This window comes from Anopheles darlingi, chromosome 3 (assembly GCF_943734745.1).
Source record: "Anopheles darlingi chromosome 3, idAnoDarlMG_H_01, whole genome shotgun sequence".
Classification (NCBI taxonomy): Eukaryota; Metazoa; Arthropoda; class Insecta; order Diptera; family Culicidae; genus Anopheles; species Anopheles darlingi.
Window position 1 is genome coordinate 37,277,228 of NC_064875.1, and position 24,783 is coordinate 37,302,010.

At 41.8% G+C, this 24,783-nt stretch overlaps 4 protein-coding genes across 6 annotated transcripts; 2 read left to right on the forward strand and 2 right to left on the reverse strand.

The window, feature by feature from the left end:
- Positions 1 to 36: 36 nt before the first annotated feature.
- LOC125956487 (heterogeneous nuclear ribonucleoprotein K) lies at positions 37 to 14,370 on the forward strand. Of its 3 annotated transcripts, XM_049688410.1 has the most exons (11): positions 200 to 672; positions 3,505 to 3,702; positions 3,858 to 3,914; positions 6,399 to 6,442; positions 7,842 to 7,914; positions 8,570 to 8,668; positions 12,065 to 12,369; positions 12,466 to 12,537; positions 12,614 to 12,821; positions 12,895 to 13,064; positions 13,511 to 14,370. In XM_049688410.1, exons 2-11 carry the CDS (start codon positions 3,511 to 3,513, stop codon positions 13,560 to 13,562), a joined length of 1,272 nt encoding a protein of 423 aa, XP_049544367.1. In that variant the 5' UTR covers positions 200 to 672; positions 3,505 to 3,510; the 3' UTR covers positions 13,563 to 14,370. The 3 variants fall into 3 exon arrangements, with proteins under 3 accessions (XP_049544366.1, XP_049544367.1, XP_049544365.1); XM_049688409.1 differs by lacking the exon at positions 200 to 672 and adding an exon at positions 37 to 144 and having other exon boundaries at positions 12,065 to 12,537; XM_049688408.1 differs by having other exon boundaries at positions 205 to 672; positions 12,065 to 12,537.
- A 481-nt stretch (positions 14,371 to 14,851) lies between these two features.
- Positions 14,852 to 17,992, reverse strand: LOC125956485 (G2/mitotic-specific cyclin-B2). Its single transcript, XM_049688405.1, has 6 exons — positions 17,503 to 17,992; positions 16,788 to 17,312; positions 16,525 to 16,713; positions 16,339 to 16,455; positions 15,924 to 16,250; positions 14,852 to 15,853 (listed from the first exon to the last, which is right to left on the reverse strand). The coding sequence occupies exons 1-6, from the start codon at positions 17,527 to 17,529 to the stop codon at positions 15,560 to 15,562; spliced, it is 1,479 nt and encodes a 492-aa protein (XP_049544362.1). The 5' UTR covers positions 17,530 to 17,992; the 3' UTR covers positions 14,852 to 15,559.
- A 295-nt stretch (positions 17,993 to 18,287) lies between these two features.
- On the reverse strand, positions 18,288 to 20,579 carry LOC125956486 (N-acetylgalactosamine kinase). The gene is made up of 7 exons (XM_049688407.1): positions 20,158 to 20,579; positions 19,926 to 20,093; positions 19,645 to 19,852; positions 19,318 to 19,583; positions 18,980 to 19,236; positions 18,700 to 18,892; positions 18,288 to 18,629 (listed from the first exon to the last, which is right to left on the reverse strand). The coding sequence occupies exons 1-7, from the start codon at positions 20,328 to 20,330 to the stop codon at positions 18,449 to 18,451; spliced, it is 1,446 nt and encodes a 481-aa protein (XP_049544364.1). The 5' UTR covers positions 20,331 to 20,579; the 3' UTR covers positions 18,288 to 18,448.
- Positions 20,513 to 24,049, forward strand: LOC125956484 (RNA polymerase II-associated protein 3-like). Its single transcript, XM_049688404.1, has 7 exons — positions 20,513 to 20,606; positions 21,653 to 21,787; positions 21,862 to 21,946; positions 22,012 to 23,348; positions 23,408 to 23,545; positions 23,617 to 23,809; positions 23,879 to 24,049. The coding sequence occupies exons 1-7, from the start codon at positions 20,544 to 20,546 to the stop codon at positions 23,962 to 23,964; spliced, it is 2,037 nt and encodes a 678-aa protein (XP_049544361.1). The 5' UTR covers positions 20,513 to 20,543; the 3' UTR covers positions 23,965 to 24,049.
- The last annotated feature ends 734 nt before the right edge of the window (positions 24,050 to 24,783 follow it).

Genomic DNA, 24,783 nt, shown 5'->3' on the forward strand with positions numbered 1-24,783 from the left:
AATAAAAAACGAGACAAACGAAATAAAAAACGAAATAAACGAGAAAAAATAAAACAAAAAAAGAAAAAAAAGTGAAAAAAGTGAAAAACGAGTGAAAATTTCTCATAAACAAAACGCGTGCCTAAAATTCGGATTTGCAAGCAGGTAAGTGTTGCTTAATCGTCCCTTAATTCCGGATATCGGCAACCGCAACGAGACAGTACTATTGCGGGTTTTGCCGGGCGTAAAGGGCCGAAATTTCCGATAATCGCCCCTCGAGGAAAACGTGCACTTGAAGGTCACGGAGAACCGGTTTCTCCGAACTGGAGCGTTGAAAATGCGCTGTGAATATCCGCTTAAATCGTCGAGGATGAATAGTTATAGTCTAGTTTATCTTTTTATGCAATAATCAGTCCGGCTAAAGATCCTTTCGCCCATTTCCACGCGGGCACTCCGGTCCGGAGAAAGTTCCGGAGACACGGCGTCACGGGACTTTCTCAAAGCAAAAAGGAAGCAAAATGGCGAAATGCGCCGCGCACAAATTTCTTACCACCGAATACCAGCCGGATCGCCGGAACGCCCAAAAATAATTGGAAGATCTTGTGGTTGTGGAACTCGGTTACATAAGTTTTCAGATAAATAAACATTGCCGGCTGATCATATCGCCAAGCAACGACAGGAAAGGACGGAACAGTATGTATTCTTAAACTAAAATATCCCAGTTCACATTTGTGCCTAGAGAAAGCAAAGTGGATTCATGATAGGAGTTCATCATGTTGGCGACAGTGCAATTTCACAGACCCACCAACAAAATACATCCCAGCGTTCCCCCTGTTTTAACGATGTCCTCTGGATTCTCGGCAAGCGAATGGCGTACTGGGGGGACGCCTATGGGCAGAATCGATTAGTGTGTACAAAGAGATAACTTAAAAGTAATTCTATGCACTCACCGTACGTACGAAGAGTGCGAAGAACAGTCGATTGCAATCCGGTTGTGTTTGGGCAATGAACAATGGAGATACAAGTGAATAGATATGTTGCCTGTCTTCGTTTATTTGGGAGAGATGGATTAATTTCGGGAGTACTACTTGTTGAGTACATGTATTTTGGTACACATTTTATTAACTCACAAGTATCTGATCAGAACTGTGCAATCAGCGTTGGAGTTGAGAAACATGCAGCGACGAACGTTAGGATGTTCTTAAGACTCAATTTGACGAGGCTAACATCGGATCCAGTGGCCAGTTACATAGTGGGATGCGTATCCACGGACCGGAAGCACAAAGATAATGTTTCCATATGTATAGGATAGGACATCGACAGGTCCTCGGCCTGCAGTTACTAGATAGATGCAATTATCGAAGCCGGATACATTAATAGGAGGATTGCTCCATAGCAACCGATTTGTGTTGGCTTCGGAGGAGAAGTGCCAAACATTGTCGATAGGAGATACTGCACAATGCTACAGTACAGCCTGAAAACTACTGCGACGACCGGACAAGCTGGCGGCATGTGCCCATCAATATTGGTATTACATACATAATAGACAGACTAAAAAGACTCTTCCTTCGAATATTGACCTGGCCGACACTCACAGGGGCGACAAAGGGTGTTCGAAGCGTTCCACGGTCGATCACTAGATGGGAGTGGGTAAACTTGCTCATGTACTACCATTGGGATGGATGCTAGACTTCACATGCTCCATTATCGGAAATGACGAAGAAATTCTTACAACTATTTCATGCGGTTTCTATCACAACTACCGTTTCAAATAAAGCAATATCACCAGCTTTAAATGATCGTTCCTTCAGCTAATTCCTGTGCGTATTTCAACATAACTTACCCTGTCTTTACAGACCTTTCCTTTCTAATTTTCTGTTATCCATAATGATGCAGCAAATGTTATCCATAACACAACATTATGAGCAAATGCGATATATGGATGTTGCAGTATAGTAATATAAATATTACTTGTTATTGGATCTGACTGTAATGAGCATAGTTGATCAGATTCTACAGTTACTTTATTGTATCACTGATTATTTTACAACAATTCAACTATTCAGATCAATTTATTTGTTTCCATCTAATTTAGAAATAAGATGCGCAAGATCATCTTATTTCTAAATTACATGGAAACAAAATAAATTTGCCATTTTTATCTCAGCCGAATGAGTTTTGCATGGAACCGCAGAAAGCAGACGAACTAACGAGGATTGCGTAGGAAGAATGTATTCTATGTTTGCATAACGGATTCAAATACTTGTTTCCTCTTTTGGTTGGTCGCTTCATGTTTAATTGAACAGTTAAAACAAAATGGCCAGGGCGTAGAGATTTAACAAATGTTTAGAATTAGCAGCGTCATTTGCTCCTTTTGCGTTGTTTCTTGATCTTTAACGATCCTTATTAAGTAGAGTAAGGGAAGATCTAAAATTTAGGAAAAGTCATTCGATTTGTTCGTAAGGATGTTTGATTTTCGCTCAATAGGTAACACAATATCATTGGCAAGGTTTGTGGCAATGAGATATATGCACGAAGGGTGCTAAACGTATTTTGTATTGTTTCAGCAGGGGCATATGTGTAGTAATACCTTCAGGCATTTGTAATGTTCCGTGTGGGAGTTTTCATGTTTTAGAAATCCAAGGCATTTTTGCTTTCCATACTTATTAGCTACATAAAAGGGTCGCTGGATATTAGATAGATATATCCTACCGATTACGTGTACCAATGATGATGACTGTGGTGTACCACTGGTAAATATGCCACTTCGATTGATAGTGGTGTTTCTAGTAAATGGAATTTCCCCTCCACTGAACGAAAAAGAGTTCTATTCGGTTGATTCCCACGAAACTTTTATCAATAAATATGAGTCAAGGCTCGCGACTGTGCTCAGTCATATATTTCCGGTGCATCTTAATGGTTCTAGAGTGACTAGATAACTTAGGTAGGCTCAGAACATCAAGGAAGTTTAGCGATAGGAGTAAAGTTTTAAATTGCTAACGCAGTAAGAGTGTTAACTAACATTTAATACCGTTTTCCCAGTAAGGACTAAGTTTATAGTTGTTCTTGGGATGTATATTGTAGGATCATCAAATTTTACCATTATTAAGCTGTTAACGTGATCGTTCAAGTCATATTTGTCGTTGTCATAATAGGTTGTTACTAAGATCATTGCTGGTGTTAACATGGTGGTTGTAAGCATCTAAGTAGTATTAAATAGAAGAAAAAACAAATGTTTCTTATAACGGTGGAGGTATAACGGTGAAAACGTTAAACGAAGAGAGAAAAATGAAACTAAAACTGCAAAACTTATGCATTCGTTGTTTAAACAAAGCAACACGTTTGATTCACGTTCTATCAGTCACGTGAGAGAAACATGTGCTGGATACTTGGCATGCGACGTTATAGAAAACCATATATACTCGATGTCGGCGAAATAAATGTGTAACAGTTGTTGAAAAAGTAAAAAGGTTTTTTTTTATGTTTGTCCCTACTTATCTCATCCCTTTTTTTAATTTCGAATAGATAAAAATGAAGCGAGGAAATGATGATACGAGTGATGGTGTGAACGAAGAACAACTACTCACGGAACAGGAAGGATCGAATGATGAGCAGAGTGCAAAAAACAATGCACAAGCTGAGGATTCGTCGGACTCCAGCAAATCCTCCGTGAAGCGAATGCGTTCGGAAGACCAAGAAGTGCGATTGCTGATTCCTAGCAAAGTAAGTAGTAACAGATTGGATTATTTAAAGAATTCAAAACATGTGTTTTTTCTTCTAATATATACCAATTTTTTTCATTACATACCGGCCATCACCTATCGAATGTTTCTATTGGCGTGTTACCTGTTCTATCTAACCTGCCATCACAATTAAAGATGGCTGGAGCTATTATAGGAAAAGGTGGACATAACATCCAGAAGCTACGCACAGAGGTATGATTAAACATCATTAATGCATCTATTGCTTGAATGCGTATGGAAGCCTTCATTATTTTTCATTCAATTGTGGCGATCTTAGCTTAATATTAGTCTGCTTTTCTGTCAGAACAGTGGTGACACCATAACCAAATGTTTTGTTAAATCTTCGTTTAGTATATAATGGCGTATTTGATACGAGATACATTCAGCAATCATTGCAATCGGTCTTCACTATTACAAAAAGACACTTTTATTTCCACTCAATTGAAACTCTATCAACATTCACATTATCATGAGATGGTGCCTTGTCAAAATTTTAAATTTTTTAAGCTTAGCTTACAGTTTCGTATTTCGTATAACATCGTACCACAATAGACTACACCAGCAAATGACTAATGTTATGATATGCGGGGCGGACACACATTCGCGTATGTAATTTAAGTTGTAATTATTTGTGACCGTAAAATCCCTTTTAGTATTGACGGAATGTGGAGCAAAGTCCATGTTTTACTGAACAGTTTTCCATTTGGTATCCATCAGCAACCGCCGCCCTTACTCGTTAATAATCCGTTTTTCTGTCTGTACTTGATTTTGAATTCATTTGAATGATTCCAATAGTAAATTGTATGGCGTAAATCACAATGAACCTTATCTTAATATATTTTTTTCTTCTTTTCCCTCTTCCCTCAATTCCGTTAAATCGGTTCCATGGTGCGTTGATCTGTTTGATGTACCAAATTGACCAATACGATCAAAATGACTACTCACCCTCATCTATTGCGACTACCACTGGGCTCCGCTACCTCTACTGTATCTACAAACCAATTTGCTGGTTGCGAACGTGCCCAATACAAATGATAACGTATAATGTCTAATCTGATCTGAACCATATACCTGATGTCCTGGCATTGGCGCGGTCTCGCTTGCCTCGTACTTTTGCACCTTCATTGCGCGCAATACACAATATATATATATATTTATATATTTAAAAAACACATACGTGTGCGCACGGTTTATCTTGCTGGATGTGGCTCGTTTATGGTCAAAATCAAACAAAACCCGCTAAAACGCGGTGCTCAAAAATCCTGCCTTGAACCTAAATCGTCTGTACCGCGCTCTCTGAATGATCCTGTGGTTCACTGGTTGCTGCTCCCCACAACACTCGTACCCTCGGATGGTATTCGGCTCGGATGCTTTACTCTCGTCAACACCGCCATCGCCGAATACTTCTATTGCTACTATAAATAACCACTACTACTACTACTACTACTACCACCACCACCACCACTGATACTACTACTACCATCGCCATAACCGTGTCATCTGTACCAAAACTATCCTGCGATCCTGAATCTGCCTTGGAAATGCCTGGATATATCCCGTATACCCCACTTGTCTGGGTTCGTCTGCCGTTTCCATCTACTGTTCTATGCTGGTGACTCTATGCCGTCGATGCTCCTTATCGTCTGCTTCGTCATGAAAATTTCAATGGATAAACAAAAACACACCACGTACCTACCTACCACCTACCCACATCTGCTGGTTGCCCCCTGGATCAATCATCTGCCCGAATCTTCTCGCATATCCCATGGCACCCCACCACAACACCCGTCTGAACCCGTCTACATGACCATGACTTCGCGGTTGTCTGCTCGGTTCTTGGTTATCAAACAAACATTAATCGCAAACGGAAAACACGATCACGTTGCATTACATTCGGATGCCTTCAATCCAAACCTGGGAACTCAACAAATCCGACGTAAACCACCAACCAATGGTTCTACACGGTCTAAAACAATAAAACCCACATCGGTTTTATGTGACATAATAACCATTGAACCCGAACTGAAATGATACATCTACCACCGCACCCCATCCTTGTCATTTCGTCAATAAATCATCACCTGTGGTACGGGGGACACACCCGCGTGTTGTGTTGGTAACGATCACATGACTATACTGCCTGTGCCACCACTATCTCCATCCTGCCGCACGATGATCATTCGTTCGACTGATTACTGAACGCCCGCCCGCCCGCTCGCTCGCCTGCCCGCCTGCCCGCCCGCCTGTCCAAAATGATCGTCTGAACCTGTCACCAACTTGGATCATCTCTTCTGAAAAATAATGAAATTTGTACTCTATCTCTATTCTCTCTCTCTTTATATATAAATTATCTTTATCTCTTTCTTTCTCTCTCTCTCTCTCTCTCTCTCTCAATCACTCACTTCTCTCTTTCTCTATTTTACATCTTTCTGACTCAACTTATGTGCCTACACGTGTTTCAAACATAACGAACATGTTTGGCACGATCGATCCCAACACCGTCTCAATCGAAAATCAAAATGGTCGAAATATCGAACAATTATTCAACCACTGCAACCCGTATCTGTAACCGTGTCATGTGTGGTCACTGTGGCTGCCGTGCCACCAAAAACCAAAAACCACCAAAAATCGACAATGTCGTTTATGCGCGCACATCACCAACCCTCCCATGAGCAGTATCAAGCCCAAGTGAATATAGGCGACTGTACTGGCCCCGAACGGTAAAGATCTCTTTCTATTATTTTTCTCTTTTTAATATTCTCTAAGCAAATTTCTATAGCCAAATACTATTTCTTTCCATAAACGAGCCACATTTAGTCACCATATTCGTCCTTATCCCTTCTTCATCTTCTATATACTATAGCAACTCCTACTTATGCAATCAATCTGAGTGTGAATGTGCAATCCCTTTGTCACCTTGCCCCACGACCACCTCTACCCCCCCCCCCCCTCCACCCTCTCTTGATCGTTACTCTTCCTCCTTAATTGAATTTAAGCAAAGCTTCCCTCCCGTTATGTCGCGCATTGTCAACGTGTATTCGCAACTGAACATTGGAATGAATCGACCCTGGCTGACTGTCTCATTGTTTGCTACCTGTTGCCTTCAGTGATGTTACTTGACAAATTTGTATTAATCAGCGTTGATATTTGTCCCGATAGTCATGATTTGTTCCAGGCAAGGACCTCCCAGCTTTTGGTTGCTAAGCGACAACTGCTTCCGAGAGAATATCTATTACTTTCCTTCGATGTAGTGTTGTTAGATTTTTATGGTTCAAAATGTGTAAAATGTCAAATGTATAGCAAGTGTAGGAAAAAAAAGGCCACAGTTAGGAGATTGTGAAAAACGCCGTGTTATCCATCGCATTTCTCATTTCTTATATTTAGCGACTACACATTTGGAAATTAGTTCCATTGTACTGTTTTGATTCTTGAATCCCGAACCGGCTTTGATATTCGAGACTGCGTTTATTTGTCCCACCGTTACTTCCGGACATGAACTGCTTTCAGTTTTGATCTTCATTTGTCTTTCCTTCCATCTGTTCGCTGATCAACAACGCAGGTGATCGATCAGATCAGCAATGGGTCAGCTCTCCTCTGCACAATAATTGTCGTGATAAGCTCTTACATAAATAACACATATTCCTAACCTGCAACACCAAGCAAGCTAAAAGACGCAATAGGCCTTGAGACAAATACTGTTTCCATTGTTCGCATAATTTGTACAATGTGTGTTATTTGTAGCAGTTGATATATTTCTATTGACAATCGTGGGAGATTGTGAATGTCATGTTCCGTTGTAAATCGTGGGTTCCTATCAAACATTAGATCAATTACTTACACGATTAAGATATGATATTGAATTAGAGATCATTATTTGTTCAGTGCTATTGAAGGTAACATTTCCTTGATCAGCAATGATGTTTCGATTATCATGGTTTCACTTGAACATGATGGTAACATCTATTTCTATTTTATTTTTTTAGTTTTAACAGCAACAAAAAAAATGTAAAAATGCTACCATAATTGTACACAAAATCCACGCGGTTCTTCGATCACCGTTCGATGGTGCTAATGTGGCTAAAATTTGATCCTTTTCTTTGGCATCACTCATATTTTCAGTGTTCTTACAATTGCTGCCGATATGGAAACTGTGACGAAAGTGGTAAAGGATGTGATGAAACATCTCGATAGGGTAAGTATTTTGCATTTAGTTTTTATTTTTGTAGTTGAGTGGTTGGTGGTTTTTTTTAACATTATGTGAGTGGGATCAGTTATTGTCGGAAACTCGAATACAGCTCTGACATAAGTCAATGACAATTCCTTAGCAGGCTATTCGGTGCTATTGTTACTGGAAAGGTTAGGTATCGCGTGCTTTCAGTAATTACAATCTAAAGTGCTCATGAAGTGCTCGTTCGAACGGCGACGGGTTGTCTGTGCAGTGTCCGTACACTGTATTTATTCGTCTTGCCGTGTCAGCCTGTTCCATTCCACCTCAGCATGTTCCATTTTATTCCATTGGTGCCCTACCATGAGTAAAAGAAAAATATCGTGATGTTTCGTAGTGGCCATTGATTTGTTTTACGTTTCTAGGTGTATAACTACACAATCTATGTTACACATAGTTATGGCATATCCATAACTATGTGTAATATAATTGTGTAGCCTTTTCCATGCGTTTCTCGAGGGCTAGGCGTTTATGTTTAAGAAAATCACTAACTAGGCAACTATACAAAATAACATAGAAGTTATTACAATGATGAATCTGCATCCAATAAGATTTTTAAAAATTAAAACTCCCAGTTCCAGAAATACATTTTTTTCTTTATGCATTTTTTTCTTCCCGGCAGGCTGGCGATAATGAGTACGAACTTAGAATTCTGATTCATTTGAGCCTAGCTGGATGCGTCATTGGTCGTGGTGGCAGCAAAATAAAGGAGATCAAAGATGTAAGTACTCTGAAGTTCAATGATTCGTATTTAGTAGCCTTCTTATGTAGTAAAACCTTTTTCATCAAAGAATGACCGAATACGCGAATAATAATAAAACAGAAATATTTTACTTCCGTTATTGATCTCTCGCTTCCCCGTGAGATCATAACCATGACTAGTGTGTGCATGTGCCCGCGCCGTCTAGGTGCCGACTCATAGTTGCTGCAGTGTGATGTGGGTTAGCAATGGTCAATAAGTTGAACGGACGCATGATTCTAAATCCATTGGTGGAAGAGTGGGACGTCTACGCTCGAGTATTTTATGGCGCCAGAAGTTTCTGGTGGGTCCTACAGCCGTACTGCGAAAATAGATAACAAAAGTAAAGCATCATTGAGATAGGCTACCGCCGGCTGGTTGTGTCGCAGCACAAAAAAGAACCGTTCTGCAAATGTATGCTACATGTCCTTAATACGAACGACAGGCACGGAGCGCCGACTGACGTGCTGCTGTTCCATATTGACTGGCGCAGATGGTGCTATAGCTTTGACATAATAAGATCATGTATTGCATGTGAGAATATCATGGTTCGTTCACATGGAAACGTAATTAGGAGGTTGAAAATTTCCATAATAATTATACACTTACTTTTACTTCAGTGAATGCTATTTCGATCTGGCCTAGTCGATTGCTTGGAGCTGAAGAACGAGATCCAAAAACGTAATGAGTAATTGGGGGTTTGCCAGTATGTTGTTTCGTGGCGGGCTTGTGGTTTTTAACGAAAGTTCCTGTGACTAACAGATTAGTAACATTGCTCGTCACATGGTTGCTCGTAATGGAACGTCATTTTTAGGGGGCATGTGGTCGTTCAGCTTCTTAAGCACGCAGCCGCGGCCAATGTGCATTTTTGGTTTTGTCGTATCGAAATGCTGAGGGCAGGTGTTAGCTACGAAGCATCTCCCGTCCATTGATTGATCGTAGACAACTGGTGTGTATCCTGCATTAACTCTGCTGGTTCCATCTGCCGCAGCTGGCTTGAAATTAAGGATGCTTTCATGCAAGGGAAAGATAGGACAGGGGAACACAAAGAAATAACCGAAGAGAAAAAAAGGTCGGAAGAGCAGAAACCGTACCCGTAAATGTCCTGTGAGGAGGCACAGTTTACCAAATGCATTGAGCGCGGGAAAAGAGAGTCTTGAGAATTGGGAGAAGAAGAAGAGAATGGAAAAGGTATGACAGTGTGCCGAGTGAATAGGAAGTGGCGATAGGATCCGGCAGTGCAAGAGAGACAGAGAAATATGAGAAAAGTAGAATGTGTGGAAAGTGTTGGAAAACCCAGCAAAGGGAAAGGTGGTAGAACAAAGAAAGAGAGGTAGAGAAATGACGAATCGGTATGTAAAAGGAGAGCCGCGAGTCATGCGCAACACCTTTCTGGTCAGTGGACATGTTCTCCGAGTGTCAGTTTGGTTCGAACAGCAGCACTTTTAACAACATCCGTGGCGATGTTGAGCAACATTATCGTGAAAAATCGGGAACGTATTCCGCTCTCCTGCAAAAAATGCTCAACGTTTTGTGTGAAAAGTGACTATAGAAGACTACGTGGTTATGGGTTGGCCATTTACAAAACTGCAATATTGCGGCAATGGAAACCAAAGCCAAAGCCGCCCAGAAAAATCTTGCTGCTCGGTGGTTAATGTGCGAAGTTAGTGAACAGATCGTATAAATACTAAGAAATATGATGATAAAATGTATCAGACATGCTAAAGGCTCGTCTCCGCTCTAGCTCTGGCTCTCAGTGCTATTTTGTTGGTTTTGGATTTTTTGCGTTTTGGCCACTATACCGAAAATCGTTTCTCACTAGCACGCGCTATTATGGTTGCCTACTTTGGTTTCGTGGACCTTCTGTTACTGTTACGGTGGAGAACAAAGAACGGTCCAAATTCAGAATCTCTTGAAAATTGTAGCGACAGTGTGAAACATTTTCCGGGAGCGGCGAGTGCATTCATCGTCGTCGTCGTCTTTCGGGTAACGGAACAGGTTTAATGCTTCATGTGGTATTGGTAAGCTAATTGATTCTATTCTCATACCGATGTTATCTTATCGTCGTTTTTTTAATTGTTGGACCGTTGGCGTTATTTCAATTAGTATACTTTTCATATTTGGTTCGACTGCATGTTTCGATACGTTCATGAAATCATAGTATCTATCATGAAATCTGGATCCACCACGGACACACGAAACACAGATACTTTGCCTATTCTATAAAGTACTGTTCCAAGCGGGTTGCATGTAACTATCGCAAACGTAGGGGTTTTATCGACCTACGAATGCTTACATCCTTCGTCCGTTATACATCTGCTGTGTCATCGAATCCTTGTATGGTCGATCGTAATTTCGTGTATTCCTGTTGCGTGAAATAGCACCTTTTCCTTTATCCAATCGCTCTCTTCGTCTTCGTCCTTGCCCGTCGGTCCCCATTGACACTTATATCCGCGTGCAGATGTTCAGAGCGAGAGTGATGCGGATGAGTAAACGTACTTGCCGCAATATAAACCTATATCCCCGAAGAGCATCGAACTCCTTAAAAGGGAGGGCATACGGTGTTCTCTTCCTCTGATGTTACGCACACTGGATTGCATATGTCAGTCTCATCAAGGTTTCCGTGCGCTGCCTTAGCAATAAAGATGGGGAGATAATTATTGCGAAGGTTGCTTTGGTACAACTCTTCTCTCTTTAACCATAGTTTTGCCCTTCATAGCCAGCCAGCTGTGCGGTGTGGTGCGGTTCCCTTGCTCCCTTGTAGCAAGCCGCGAAGAGGAACAATTTACGAACGTTGAGGAGCAGCTTGGCATAGGGGCACTTTTTGTGCGCTGTTTCATCGCACATCCGTTCATGTTTTAAGCTCTTCCGTCTTCTGGTCGCCTTGGGAAATCGGGCGCAGCTGCCGAAAGGCCATGTGTGCTGCAAGGATACGACAGCAGACGGTAGACTGAATGCTGAATGCCGATGCACCGAAACACTTCGGTGATCATCCTGTACGCCGCCCGAAAGCATGCCGGAAAGGAATGCCATGTGCTGCGCGTCTTGTAGGTAAGACGAATGTTGAGAAACGAACAAAGGGAGTGTAGGCATAATAGGAAGAGGGTTCTCGTCGTCCCTTATTTCCATCGTTTCTCGTTCCTTAGCTATGTGTGCTGTTCGTAAAATGTTTCAGGGAAATATCAAAGTACAAAAGGGATAGAAGATGGCAAACATATTTAGTTAAAAAGCCGTTGAGGTCTCGCGGTTTGGTACTATTTTTGATTAGGATTCTCCTAAAAACGCTGAACATTGAAGTCTTAAAAACGGACACAATTATCAATCTGTAATTAATCATTCTTTATTCTTTGTTTTCCTTTGATTCTTTATTCTACATAGGAAATTGGATGCCGCCTGAAAATATTCTCAAACATTCCACCCCAGAGCACAGACCGTATTGCCCAAGTGATTGGCAGTGAGGATCAATGTCTGAGGACGCTGAACGAAATCATCAAACTGGTGAAAGGTACTCCTATCAAAGGACCGGTACATAACTATGATCCACACAACTATGACGACATGTACGCCGATGAGTATGGCGGCTATGGCGTCGGAGGAGGTGGCAGCGGTGCTGGTGGCAGCACAGCCTTCCGCAACGGGGCTGGTGGACGAGGAAATGGCAGTGGCGGAGCTACTGGAACTGGGTACGATCGCAGAGGGGGAGAGCGCTTCGAAGATCGTGGACGTTCTAACCGAGGTGGTGGTGGCTACGATCGTGGAAATGATCGTGCCAATCGCAGTGTTCCAGGTGCCATTGTAGGTGCTGGTGGTGCCGGCGGAGGAAATGGTGCAGGTGCCGGTGCTGGCATGAGGTAGATATGGGCTGCGGAACGCTGATTCGGCTCTTTCAGCGACACGTGGCTAACGGAAATGATTTTGTTTTGACAGAGACAGAGACTACATCAATCCCTGGGCCAATCCCATCAACGGCAACAACTTTGGCGGTAGCAGCGGCCTCGGGTTAGGAAGCCTCGGAAGCCTGAACCTCGGTGGTGCTGCCGGAAACCTTGGCAACGGAAGCTTGGGTAGTTTTGGCGGAGGGAACAATGGCGCAATGGATAATAAGACCTCTACACAGGTTACGATACCGAAGGATGTGAGTTCTCGTAGTTGGGCGAATAAGCAGTGAGGAAGTAACTAAATCGTTCAACTGTTGTCTGCATTTTTAGCTGGCCGGAGCTATCATCGGTAAAGGCGGTGGCCGAATCCGCCGTATTCGAAATGAATCCAACGCTTTCATTCAAATCGATGAAGCCTTGCCTGGATCGAATGATCGAATCATAACAATCACCGGTACACCGAAGGAAATCCAGGCCGCTCAGTACATGCTGCAGCAGAGGTAAACGATTATATCTTCTTGCTATATCTGGGTGGCTGGTGTGAGTAGTGCAGATACTGTTAGGTTCATCCTGTGCATTAGTACCACATATATTGTAATAATTAATTCAATATGTCAACATCGTTTACAATCTCATTACAACACATAAACCCTTCATAATCGTACTACTACCGCATCCGTTTGCAATACGTTGTATGGAAGACTAGTGATTTTGTTGTTTGGCTTAAGATACTAACAATAAATCCCTTGTCTTTCTACAAAGATTGCTGCTTGCAGCGTAACACAAGGAAGCTTCTATGCTCAACCGATTCTAGCCCTCGACCAGTGCAAATGTCTTAGAACTAATGAAACTGCAATTTGATTTCAAACGATATATAGGCGAACGACAAAAAGAAAAGAAAATTACGTATTCATTGACAGAAGATAACTCTTCCTTCAATTTCTAGCGTTCGCGAGAATCTGGGATCATCAACCGGACAAGGTTTCAACCGTAATTAGAGCACGCTCGAATCAGAATGCGGGGGATTCATCGAACATAGCATTGAAATGAAACGACACCGAGGAAATAAACGTATACATACTACAGTCAAATGCAGTGCAACAGGCAAACCGCAAACAGGTGCTCTGTATCGATTCAGGCATAGCGTGTTTGAATGCAGAATAACAATAGCAAAGGATGGCAGGAAATTGAATGCACTTGCATTCATTCACGCATCATTTTTATGATTCAGTAGACACGAGATGCAGGTAAATGTGGTTTTTAAATACGCAGGCTTACGATGGCGCTCCTATATCTGTTTGTATCAAATTCCTCCGCCAAATGATTGTACAAATGGTACGACTTCTGAGTTTTTTTTTTTTTTCAATATAATCGGGAATATCGTTGACAGTTTAATTAATCTACAAAAGCACTATTAGCCAACATTCAGAACAAAGCCATAGAAGGAAACAATGTTTGAGTCACTAATATACTACACATATTGTATATTGATAAGGATTATTCAAGTCGATCGTCTTGAGCATCTCAATTGTCCTTATTATCACAGTAGTTAACCTGATATAATCTTCGGTTGCTCTTCTGAAAACGAAGTGTACGCGCAAATGACAGAACGGGCATTTTTATGTTTACCTGAAAATCGAGTCTTTAGTGTCAAGTGTCCACCGTCGAGGAGGGTTGATATACTCTGATTTTAGTCCTTCATTAAGACACAGTAGTGGTATCTGGGATACGGAAGATTTTTGCATTTCCTTTTTCTGCAATCCATTTCAATTCACTCCATTAAACAGTACGATATAAATGGTGGAATACCGTCCATTTCTCAATTGCTTCTGAATTAGCTTTCCGAAAGGAGAAAAAAAAGGAATTACAATGAAAAAGCAATAGCTAAGGGGGCGAAAATTTGTGGGAAGTATCGGGTAGTGGATCTTCTGTGCCCATCGTCGTAACATATTTGGTGTTCTTGCCAGTCTTTGCTCGCCGTTCGCATCTTATCCCAGTGTGTAGTTATAGAAGGTGATGAGGTGCCGCGCATTTCGTTGATTTAACAATCATCTTTAAATAGTAAGGAATGCCCTTTATCCGCAATTTCAAATCTAGAGAAACCAAACGCAGATACACACTAACAAAATGCATAAGCAAGGCATTGTTACATTGAAATAATCATAAAATAATTCAGATCACTCCTCGGGCAGCCTCTTCCTGTTGAGGAATTCTGAAGTACAACCAAAAACTGTAACGGTAAAATATACATCATAAGCCTCAAAAGCTCAATAACGCAGCGAATGATGAGTCGCATCATCGTTGGCATCATTGGCAAGGGTTGAAAGATTCGAACAAGAATGAACATATTTGTAATGTTCGAAAAAACCATAAAAGAATAAAATGATATTTGTGAACGGAAACCGAGCTGTGGACATACTGTTTGGAATAGCAGAGGTCAGGTGAGATCGAAACGAAAGAAAAGCGAACTCCGTTTATTCGTTCGACGCTAAACCTAGTGTAAAGGCAAATAATTTCATAGAAACGTAATCGTAATCACATTTCATTGTCCTCAGTGTGTTTTTACATTTTTTATATATTGGCAATACATTTCTCGTTACTTAATGCCTACTCTACCTACGTTTAAAATGGGTTTGGGGAATTATTTATATGGCATGGCATAAATTGAGGTCTGTTCACTGTTCTTCCATTTTTGATAAAGTAATGTTAAAAGCCAGCAGAAATTCTTGAATGAATATTTTTGTTTTCTACAAACAGAAATGAAATGCGAATATTTACCTAGGTCATATCCAGTAATTTATTTAACGATTTATTAATAGTATGAAACAATGTACCGCGTCAGTCAAAATTTGCTATCCATCGTCCTAGAAATATGTACGTCCAAAGTCCATGTTTAAAAATAATGTGGATGTTGCATACAGTGTAAAGTACTAGTAAACGCTCAATGGATTGACAAATATTATCTAAAACATATCCTGAATGTTGCATTTGCTTCTCACAGCCGAAGCTTTCCTTCTGCCAACAAGTCAATTTCGGATCCACTAAGCTTCTGGTGCGTGGAAATATTTTGCAGCTTCGGTAGGGAATACTTAAGCCAGGTTGCTTTTAGTCTCTTCTTTGCCATTTCCGGCACTGCCTTGATGACGCTAGCTAATCGTTGCACAATCGGAATCAACTCCTGGACAGTATAGTGCGTATAATGCTCCAATGTTTTGTTCCAAATAGTTGCTGCACCAGTAGCATTTAAGGGAAATAGAAACAGCGAAATGTAGAGTGCTGCGGCTGCAATCTGCGAAATATTGCACAAGTGTGAAGATTAGCAATGTGTAACGGTGTAGAAATCAGAAGGGCAGCCGTACCTCAGATGGTTTGTAATGTGCGGTGCTATAATCCACGCTAGCCAGTTCAATCAAATATTTTGCCAGAACATGGTTCAGGTCCGACGCTTTAGCTGCCTTTGAAAACCGACGCAGAAAGTGCGTTGGTAGAGGTTTTCCCATTTGGAAGTTCAGCACCCTTACCATCTCCTTTTCCATTTCCAATATCTGATACTTTTCGTACGTGTCGTCAGTGATGAACACAAAGTCTTGGATGTCTGGCGGAAATAGTTCTTCGTACTTTGATGCAATGAACATGGCTGTTACGCCTACTAGTTGCAGTTTCTTCTTTGGGACGGTTTTCACACTCTAACGACAAGAAGATATCAAACAGAATTAGCATTGATTTAGTGAGTATTGTAAAATGTCCTTTACAGACTTGTTTAAGTTAGCTTACCTGGAGGTATCTATCGATCAACGACACCGTCATGTGATAGGTATCGATATCCAATTTGAACTGATTGTGCACTTCATTGATCCAGTCAATCAGAATGGCACGCATTTTATAGGTAACCTGTGAACGATTATGAGGAAACGCTCTGAACAAACTGTCTGGACGCGGACCAACAGAAAACTAACAAACCTCCGTGTGGCCGTCCAAAAAGTTCTCACGTAGCGCATAATCCGCCGAGCTTTCCAACTTGTTCAGATACTTGTAAATATCGTTAACATACTCCGATACCAGCATGAGATTCCATCCATCATTTATGTCAATATTTTCAATGTTTTCTAGTAGCTTTTGCGAATGAGTTTCCGGCCTTTGGAGATGATGCTAGAGAAATCGCAACCACAAGAAACACATAAGATTTTTTGTTTGGCCACTTGGATTCCCCTAATGTCGCTTACCTTCGATGTTGCAACCGTTTCTGCTTTGTCCAGAGAGGAGGAAGAACCAGCAGTTTTGCCATTTTTCGCTTCGGTCGAAATTTGTCTGTTAGCTTTTGCTAGCTGTCCGTGCGCCGAATGGCTCTCTTCTCTTTTCAGATTGACCTTCTTTACTTCGTTCCCATTGCTCAGTTGCACATGAACTCTGACCGCTTCGTGAGGCTGCCCTTTCATACCTGGCTTAGAAGGTGCCGTTTTCTCGTCATTCTTGGCGTTTTTCAACAAATCTGATTTCGCCAGAGTCTTCTTCGTGGCAACAGCCCCCACAACCGCGGCGTTCTCCTCCTTCCGCCAGCGAGTATCTACGCGCGGCTTTACATTCTTCAATACTGCATTGGCATTTTTCAGGTTAGCAGCTCCTTTCTCAATTCCTTTAAGGTCCTGGGCCGCATTTCGAAGCACTTTGTTGCCCAGCTCCCCCAGTACGGCACGCTTCGTTGCCGCTCCTTTCTTTATTGCTTCCGTCACATTCCCGATTCCGTGGTTCTGGAACGAGAGAAGAGCCATTCCGAGAAATTAAAATATGTTCCCCAGCCACGCCGACGCTGACGAAAATTTGCGATCCAAAATGGTTGCAACGGCCATCGGAAAACCAGCTGGAGAGGTCACTAACGGTCACCCGCATGGCGTCACCTCTGGCTTCGTATCTTTTCGCTAGCAATTCTACTGAACCTACCTCATCGAGTCTGATTACACGAGACATAATTAATCTCTACAGCGTTCTAGGTGATAAGCAATGGTAATCGCGTTTTAAGCGCACAATTAATCGGGGTTTTCGGGGATTGCGAAGCTGGCGTCCCCGCACAGTAAAATCCAACTTGGCCGTTACTGACCGTTACCTTCAACGAGCAAGAAAAGAGTGAAAAAATCTCCAGCAGCTGCTGGACGTGCGCGTCAAGACTACAACCCTGAAACGCGTGAGAAAATTCGTGCTCTCACTGAGTAATCGATGTGTGAGGAGTCGATCGAGGCCTATTTAAAAAGGGTTTTTATCCTCTACTTTTGCCTAAAAATGTAGAAATTGGCGTTTAGTGCCAATTTTTAACATTTGCCCAAAATCTGGGTAAAATGCCACGAATGAGTATGCGTCCGAAAAAGCTAAATTAGAATGAAATTTTGTTCAGAATTGGTGTGGACATAGAGACAAACGACCCACTTTATCAACGTTCGCCTTTTGGTCCTGGGTGCTGGATTGATAATGGACAAACGATGCGTACGTGTCATCAATTATCATCTTGATTATCATTCCTCACTCTGCCGTAGCCGTGCGTGCGCGTGCTTCGCTCGTCTTGTACAAGTGCCAGTGTAAAGTGGACACTCTCGTGTTTTGCCAACGGCACGCCGGCCGGCTTTTTGCATAAACCCGTTTTTAGTTGGTCGCTTGTGCGTGCTACAATTGCAATTCAATTCAATTTTCGCATAACAAAACAAACAAAAAACTTGCATCCTGGCTATTTTCCATTTCTTTCAGTAGAAACGAAATGCTGCAATGAATCAAGTAATCATTTCGATAGTCATTATTTGTAAATTCCATTCAAACTGGAGCTACTGTGCTAGTAGCGTGGTAACCGAAGACACGCCACTCGAATAGATTGATGGCACAGGGATTTTTCTAAAAAGCATTACGATTTTCCGATTAAGTAAATTTCTGCTCCTCTTTGCGGGCTTGTTGCAAAAATATGAGCATCGATCTGATCGGATTGTGAAGAGGCAAGGTTTGAATAGAATTCCTTTTTTAACACGTCGATGAAACGCTTACTTTCTTCCAAACCATCACACAGTGCGACGGTGCAACCTCCCCATCTAGAATATAGAGATACATTTTCATGCACTTAAATAAGATACTCTTGAAAAAAAACCACGTGCTATTTACCCTGCCCCTGTGAGTCGAGTTCCAATTCCATTGCTGTCAGCAAGTTGTACGATTTTGTCTAAGTTTTCGTGTGAACATTCATAAAGCGTCTTCAGGCTTTCGTGGCTTTGCCTCATAAGTGTTTTCATACGATCGATAGCATCGGCTGGCGTGGTTTTCGCTATTTTAATAAACTGTTCAACGCGCAGAGCCTCTGCAAATTAGAAGAGTTCACAGATATTAGGTTGGGAAAAACGGAATCCATTATTATTTCGGTAACTGTAATTTAAGGCAGGCTCACCTTGGAACACGTGAAGGGCACGTTGCTTGAGCTTGAATGTTTGAGCAGTGCGCGTATTGGCAGTAAGTAGATTTTCTGAGAAGTCTTCATCGGAAACCTCTAGCATCTTTAAAATCTCCGGTCTGGTGTATGAAAGTTGTGTTAGGTTGCTGTTCACCAGGCTTTCCATATCCTCCAGAGTATAGCCTAGAGCTTTCTGCAGATCGGCAAATCGACACAGAGTCCGCCAGTTCAGCTTCATCTGTTTAGCCAGAACTCTAGAGCAATATAAAAATTGGTTATTTGAGAGCCTCGATTTAAAGTTACTATCTTAAAGATAAAAAAAAAAACACAGAAACCTGCAGGCTAGTCGACATTCGACTACTCGCTGATTAAAGTCGGACGTTGCAGCCTTGTTAGCCTCTGATAAGCTGTTTGCAATAACAAACACAGCATTTGCTGGCAACTGTATAGGAGTCGCTCGAAGAGGATTCCACTCTATCAATTGAGCGCACCCTTCCTGGGCCAGATAAGCGATTGCCTGGTCCATACCGCCTCCCTGGGTTCCGATGAACTTTTCGCATTCAGCTGAAACTGTAGCTAGTGTTTCTTTTTTAAGAGTCGTCTGCGGAATAATTGCAATAAAAGTTAACTTGTCCCATGACCACCGTTTTCAATTATCTTACATTGTGCATGTAAGCAGTTGCTAAAACGGATGCGCTCACAATGGCACTGGAGCTAGACAATCCGGAAGCGGGTGGAATATTTCCCGATAGCATGATGAACATTCCACAAGGTTCTTCGTGATTTATACTCGAGTTGCTTAAGATTCCCTTAACGCCACACAACACATATTGATACCAGCTGGGGCCACCGGAGCTTGGGACATCAATGCTAAAATGACATGATAATAATTGATACAAGTGTTCGATTTAGCCGAGCCAAATATTCAATGAGTGCAGTTTACCTAAAGTTAAGAACGTTGCACTTGTATGGTTTGAAGCTGCTGTCGACATTTTTTATGTGCAACAAATTGTCGTTTGAAGGAGCAACTGCCAATAGAATAGATTGCTCAATAGCCATAGGGAAAACGGGATAGCCACAATAATCTATGTGCTCTCCAATAATGTTCACTCTGTAATAGTTTGAAACGGGAAAGCGGGTTAACTCGCGCAAAACATTTGAAAAAAGCTTCCTACCTGCCCGTGCAACGAACAACGAATTTGGGAGCGCAGGAAAATTCATTTGAAAAACAGCTGAGCAAACGTACGAAACGCGGAGGGGTGGGGGGAAAATTGGGTGTTGCCATGTATTGGTGGAATGACGAATGTTCCAACACCGGCACACACACATCGCTCTTGTTTGTTGACATTTTTGTTTGTTTTGTAATGCGAAAATTGAATTGAATTGCAATTGCAGCACGCGCAAGCGACCAACTAAAAACGGGTTTATGCAAAAAGCCGGCCGGCGTGCCGTTGGCAAAACACGAGAGTGTCCACTTTACACTGGCACTTGTACAAGACGAGCAAAGCACGCGCACGCACGGCCACGGCAGAGTGAGGAATGATAATCAAGATGATAATTGATGACACGTACGCATCGTTTGTCCATTATCAATCCTGCACCCAGGACCAAAAGGCGAACGTTGGTAAAGTGGGTCGTTTGTCCCTATCTCCACACCAATTCTGAACAAAATTTCATTCTAATTTAGCTTTTTCGTACCCATACTCATTCGTGGTATTTTACCCAGATTTTGGACAAATGTTAAAAATTGGCACTAAACGCCAATTTCTACATTTTTAGGCAAAAGTAGAGGATAAAAACCCTTTTTAAATAGGCCTCGATCGACTCCTCACACATCGATTACTCAGTGAGAGCACGAATTTTCTCACGCGTTTCAGGGTTGTAGTCTTGACGCGCACGTCCAGCAGCTGCTGGAGATTTTTTCATTCTTTTCTTGCTCGTTGAAGGTAACGGTCAGTAACGGCCAAGTTGGATTTTACTGTGCGGGGACGCTGGCATCGCAACTGACGAATGCACCCTTCAGGAAATTCGGGGTTCTTTTTGTTTAAGAGACCAGAAATTGTACTGTCGGTGGGTCTCTTAACGCCTAGCGGTTGCTCTTTGTTAATAGGGAGTCTAGTGCACTCAACTGTCAAATTCTCATCTTATTTCCAAAAGATGCTGCCACACGGAGCGAAAATTTGCGCGCAAATTTGCACATTAATGCCAAAATGTTTTCGCTTCGTGTGGCAGGGGTAAAACCCCGAAAATTTATGCCGAAATGTCAAACGTATTGTTTTCATCTGTGTTTTGGCCGCTGAAGTTGATTTCCGAATAAATTTTGCAGTTTTTAACGATTTTGTTGCTGTTGCTGTTATATTTATATTAAAAATGCAAAAACAATACGAAAAGAACCTACATTTTCGTAAATAAAGCGTTCGATAGCGTCAAGGGTTCAGCGAAAAAGTCCGCGGACGTATAAAAGTTTGACAGCGTGTAAGGGTTAAGCGAAACCGTTTTGGCATTAATTTTTTCGTTTGCGCTAGAGTTTTCGCCCCGTGTGGCCACGGCTAAAAACCTCGAGGGGAGTTGTTTGATACCTCTTTATTCTATTCACCTTGGTTTCCGCAAGATAAACAAGTTGCAGCTTCAGTGAATTTGCAAAACTCTCTTAATTTACTTAAAACGCAGACCATGGATACCATCGAATCTCAACTGGCTGTAAGGAATAAATGCGATCAACTGCAGAAGTCCATTAAGGAGCTGTACGATTGGGAAGCAGATATAAAAAAAGCCGAATCCGCCAGGGCTGAAGCGAATGAGGAGGTTAGTTCTGGTGGTTAGTAACTTCTTTTTATCAAATAACATTTCAATTGTTTCATTCGCTGTTGGTATTCCAGATACTTCCTCCGGTACGTAGTGATGAGAAGGCCATGAAAGATTTCTCCGTTCAGGAGAGTGCGCATGCTGAAAAACAAGACCAAGGTAAGAAGGGAAGGCGACTGAATCGCGTGCTGTGACGTTCTTAAACAATTTTATCGTTTCTATAGGTACCGACAAGGAACAGATCGCCAAGGCCGAAAGATTCAAAGAAATTGGAAACAAACAGTGTAAACTTGGAAACTATTTATCAGCAATTGACCTCTACACTCAAGCTATTGAAACATACACTGCTTGTGCAACGTACTATACCAATAGAGCACTGTGTTACATGAATATTGAGCGATATGATGATTGTCTTGAAGACTGCAATACTGCCATTGCAAAAGACCCAAACTGCATTAAAGCCTACTACAGGCGAATGCAAGCGTACGAGCGACTGGGCGAGAACAGCAAAGCTCTAGCGGAGTGTCGCAAGATATTGGAATTATCCAAAGACGAGAAAGAGATGAACACCGCGAAAAAGGACATGGCTAGAATAGAAAAACGTCTCAAAGGGCAAGCGTCTTCGCCGGCGCCCGTAACAGGAAATAAGGGAAACAATGAGCAAAACCCAACATTGTTGCTGATAAAGCAGGAGGCAGACAAGTATAAGGAGCTGGGAAACAAACTACTAGCCAAAAAGGATTACGTTACGGCTGAGAAACACTACACACATGCGATTTCATTGTTTGACAACGAAGCAATTTATTACACAAACCGTAGTCTCTGCTATTGGAACCTGAAAGACTATGATAAGTGTCTGGCGGATTGCAACAAGGCAATCCAGCTAGATGACTCATACTTCCGACCCTATTACAGGCGGATGCAGGTGCGTGAATTGCGAGGCGCTTATCAAGGTGCCTTAGAAGATTGCCGGAAATTTATCGAACTCAACAAAGATGAAAAACAGAAGGCCACTGCCGAGAAAGATATGGTAAGGTTGGAACGATTACTGAAGAGTGAGCAGCCTGCCAAGCAATCCTTTGTGTGGAACGAACTGAAGAAGAATGCAAAGCGTATCGAGTTCGTTCAAAAACCACCTCATATGCGTTCAAGAAAGCCGCTAAAGAGAATCCACATTGCCGACGTACCACCTCTAGTGCAAGCACCAAAAGCGATTCCGCAAGGCGGTATTACAAAACGCCAGACCATCCCAGACGCAATCATTGATCAAATGTTCAACAACAACACAGGAGAACGATTGACGGTCCCCGAAGAGAAGACAAATCTAGAACACCTATTTCCGGCTCATTCCAATAAGCTGAAGAATATGTTTTCCCCTCCTACAACTCCTAGCGACAAACCAAAATCATTTCCTTCTTCTGAGGCTCCCATTCCTTCCATAAGTCGAGATTTGCAAAACATAGGCGTAAAGGCAACTGAGATTAAAACTGCCTCATTTGTTGGCCCCGAGACGAAACCGAGTGATAAAATGGAAAAAGACAAAATCAATCACGAAAATCAGGCAAGTCGTATGTACCCATTTTCTTTGAACGTCTTAAATGAATATTTGTTTGATGGCAGGGTCTGAACGAAGCAGCGAAGAAGCAAAAGGATCCTGCAAAAATGACTGATGTTAATCTTTCGATTCCCAAATCAACGGCCCAGTTATATACTACTTGGAGTGGATTAAATGAAGATCTCAGATATCAATATTTGAAAGTAAGTTGGTGAGCATGTTGATGACTATCCGATATAATGAGTAATGATAACTGATTGCAACGATACTTTAGCTAATGAAGAATGCACCATTCAGCAAACTGCTTGGGGCGAGTTTGTCCAACCAGATGCTTGGCGAAATATTGTACATCTTGAAAAAACATTTCATCGCGAACCAAATTGATGTGACCAATATAATGCGTGGAGTAGCAGAGAATGAATGTATCTCCATACTTGCTTTGATGCTGAACAACGAAGACCGAAATGGTACGTAAATCTTAAATTAATATACATGTACTACAATAAGCTTGATTTCTTATTTTTCTCAATTTAAAGCCGTCGAGGTGTTACTCACCTACATGCAAGGTCAACATTTGAAGCAAGAGGAATTGCAACGCATTCGGTCAAAGCTTCTTGTATGAGTAAAGCAATTGTGCACTGGAGGCATGCAAAGCAAACACTCGTGAACGCAAATAAATAATCTGTACTTACATCGATATGTTATCAACCATACATTCGATTTTTACTGTGTTTGCAATTCTCCCATAGACTCCGAAAATACTGCGTTAAAGAGGATGAAGATTCATGACTACATGCCCTGTTTGTCTCAAGCCGAACACTTGAGTTACGTTGTTGTATCCAAATTTAGATAATTCCTAAACAAATCTACGATTTTTTCACAATATCATTCTTATTTTTTCTTCCTTGCCTGAATCTGAATTCAAAATCAAGGGTCGGTTATCCTTCTGTCGGTGTGTCTCACTATTTTTACCTTTTAACATAAAAAAAAACCAAATGGCGATTCAGGGTCAGAAGATTACCATAAAGGGCTCCTAGTAGGAATGTTCAAGATCCAAGCCAAGATCATTAGCAACCTGAAAAGCAGAAATTGACCGGGCAGTCTGCGCTAAACTGGTCTGCCGGATTCTTGATAAACAAAATCTATTCGAAGTCCTAGTAAAGCACCGCTCTTACAGCCAATATACTAAGAAGAAGATCGATTGCGCCAGACTTTAACATGACCGAAACAAGAGGTTTTAAGGGTCAATTTAAGATCAATTTGAATGTGTTTGGTGAAAAATGTATGATTTGAGTATCAGCTGCATGCAGCTGGTATACCTTCGTTCACCATCGTAGCATTAAAATCGCCATCAAACCGCAGACCGACCAAATGAACAGAGATGAGCCCATAGCCAAGAGGCAGGCCCAATACCTACTAGGCTGGATTCAGGATCACGGAA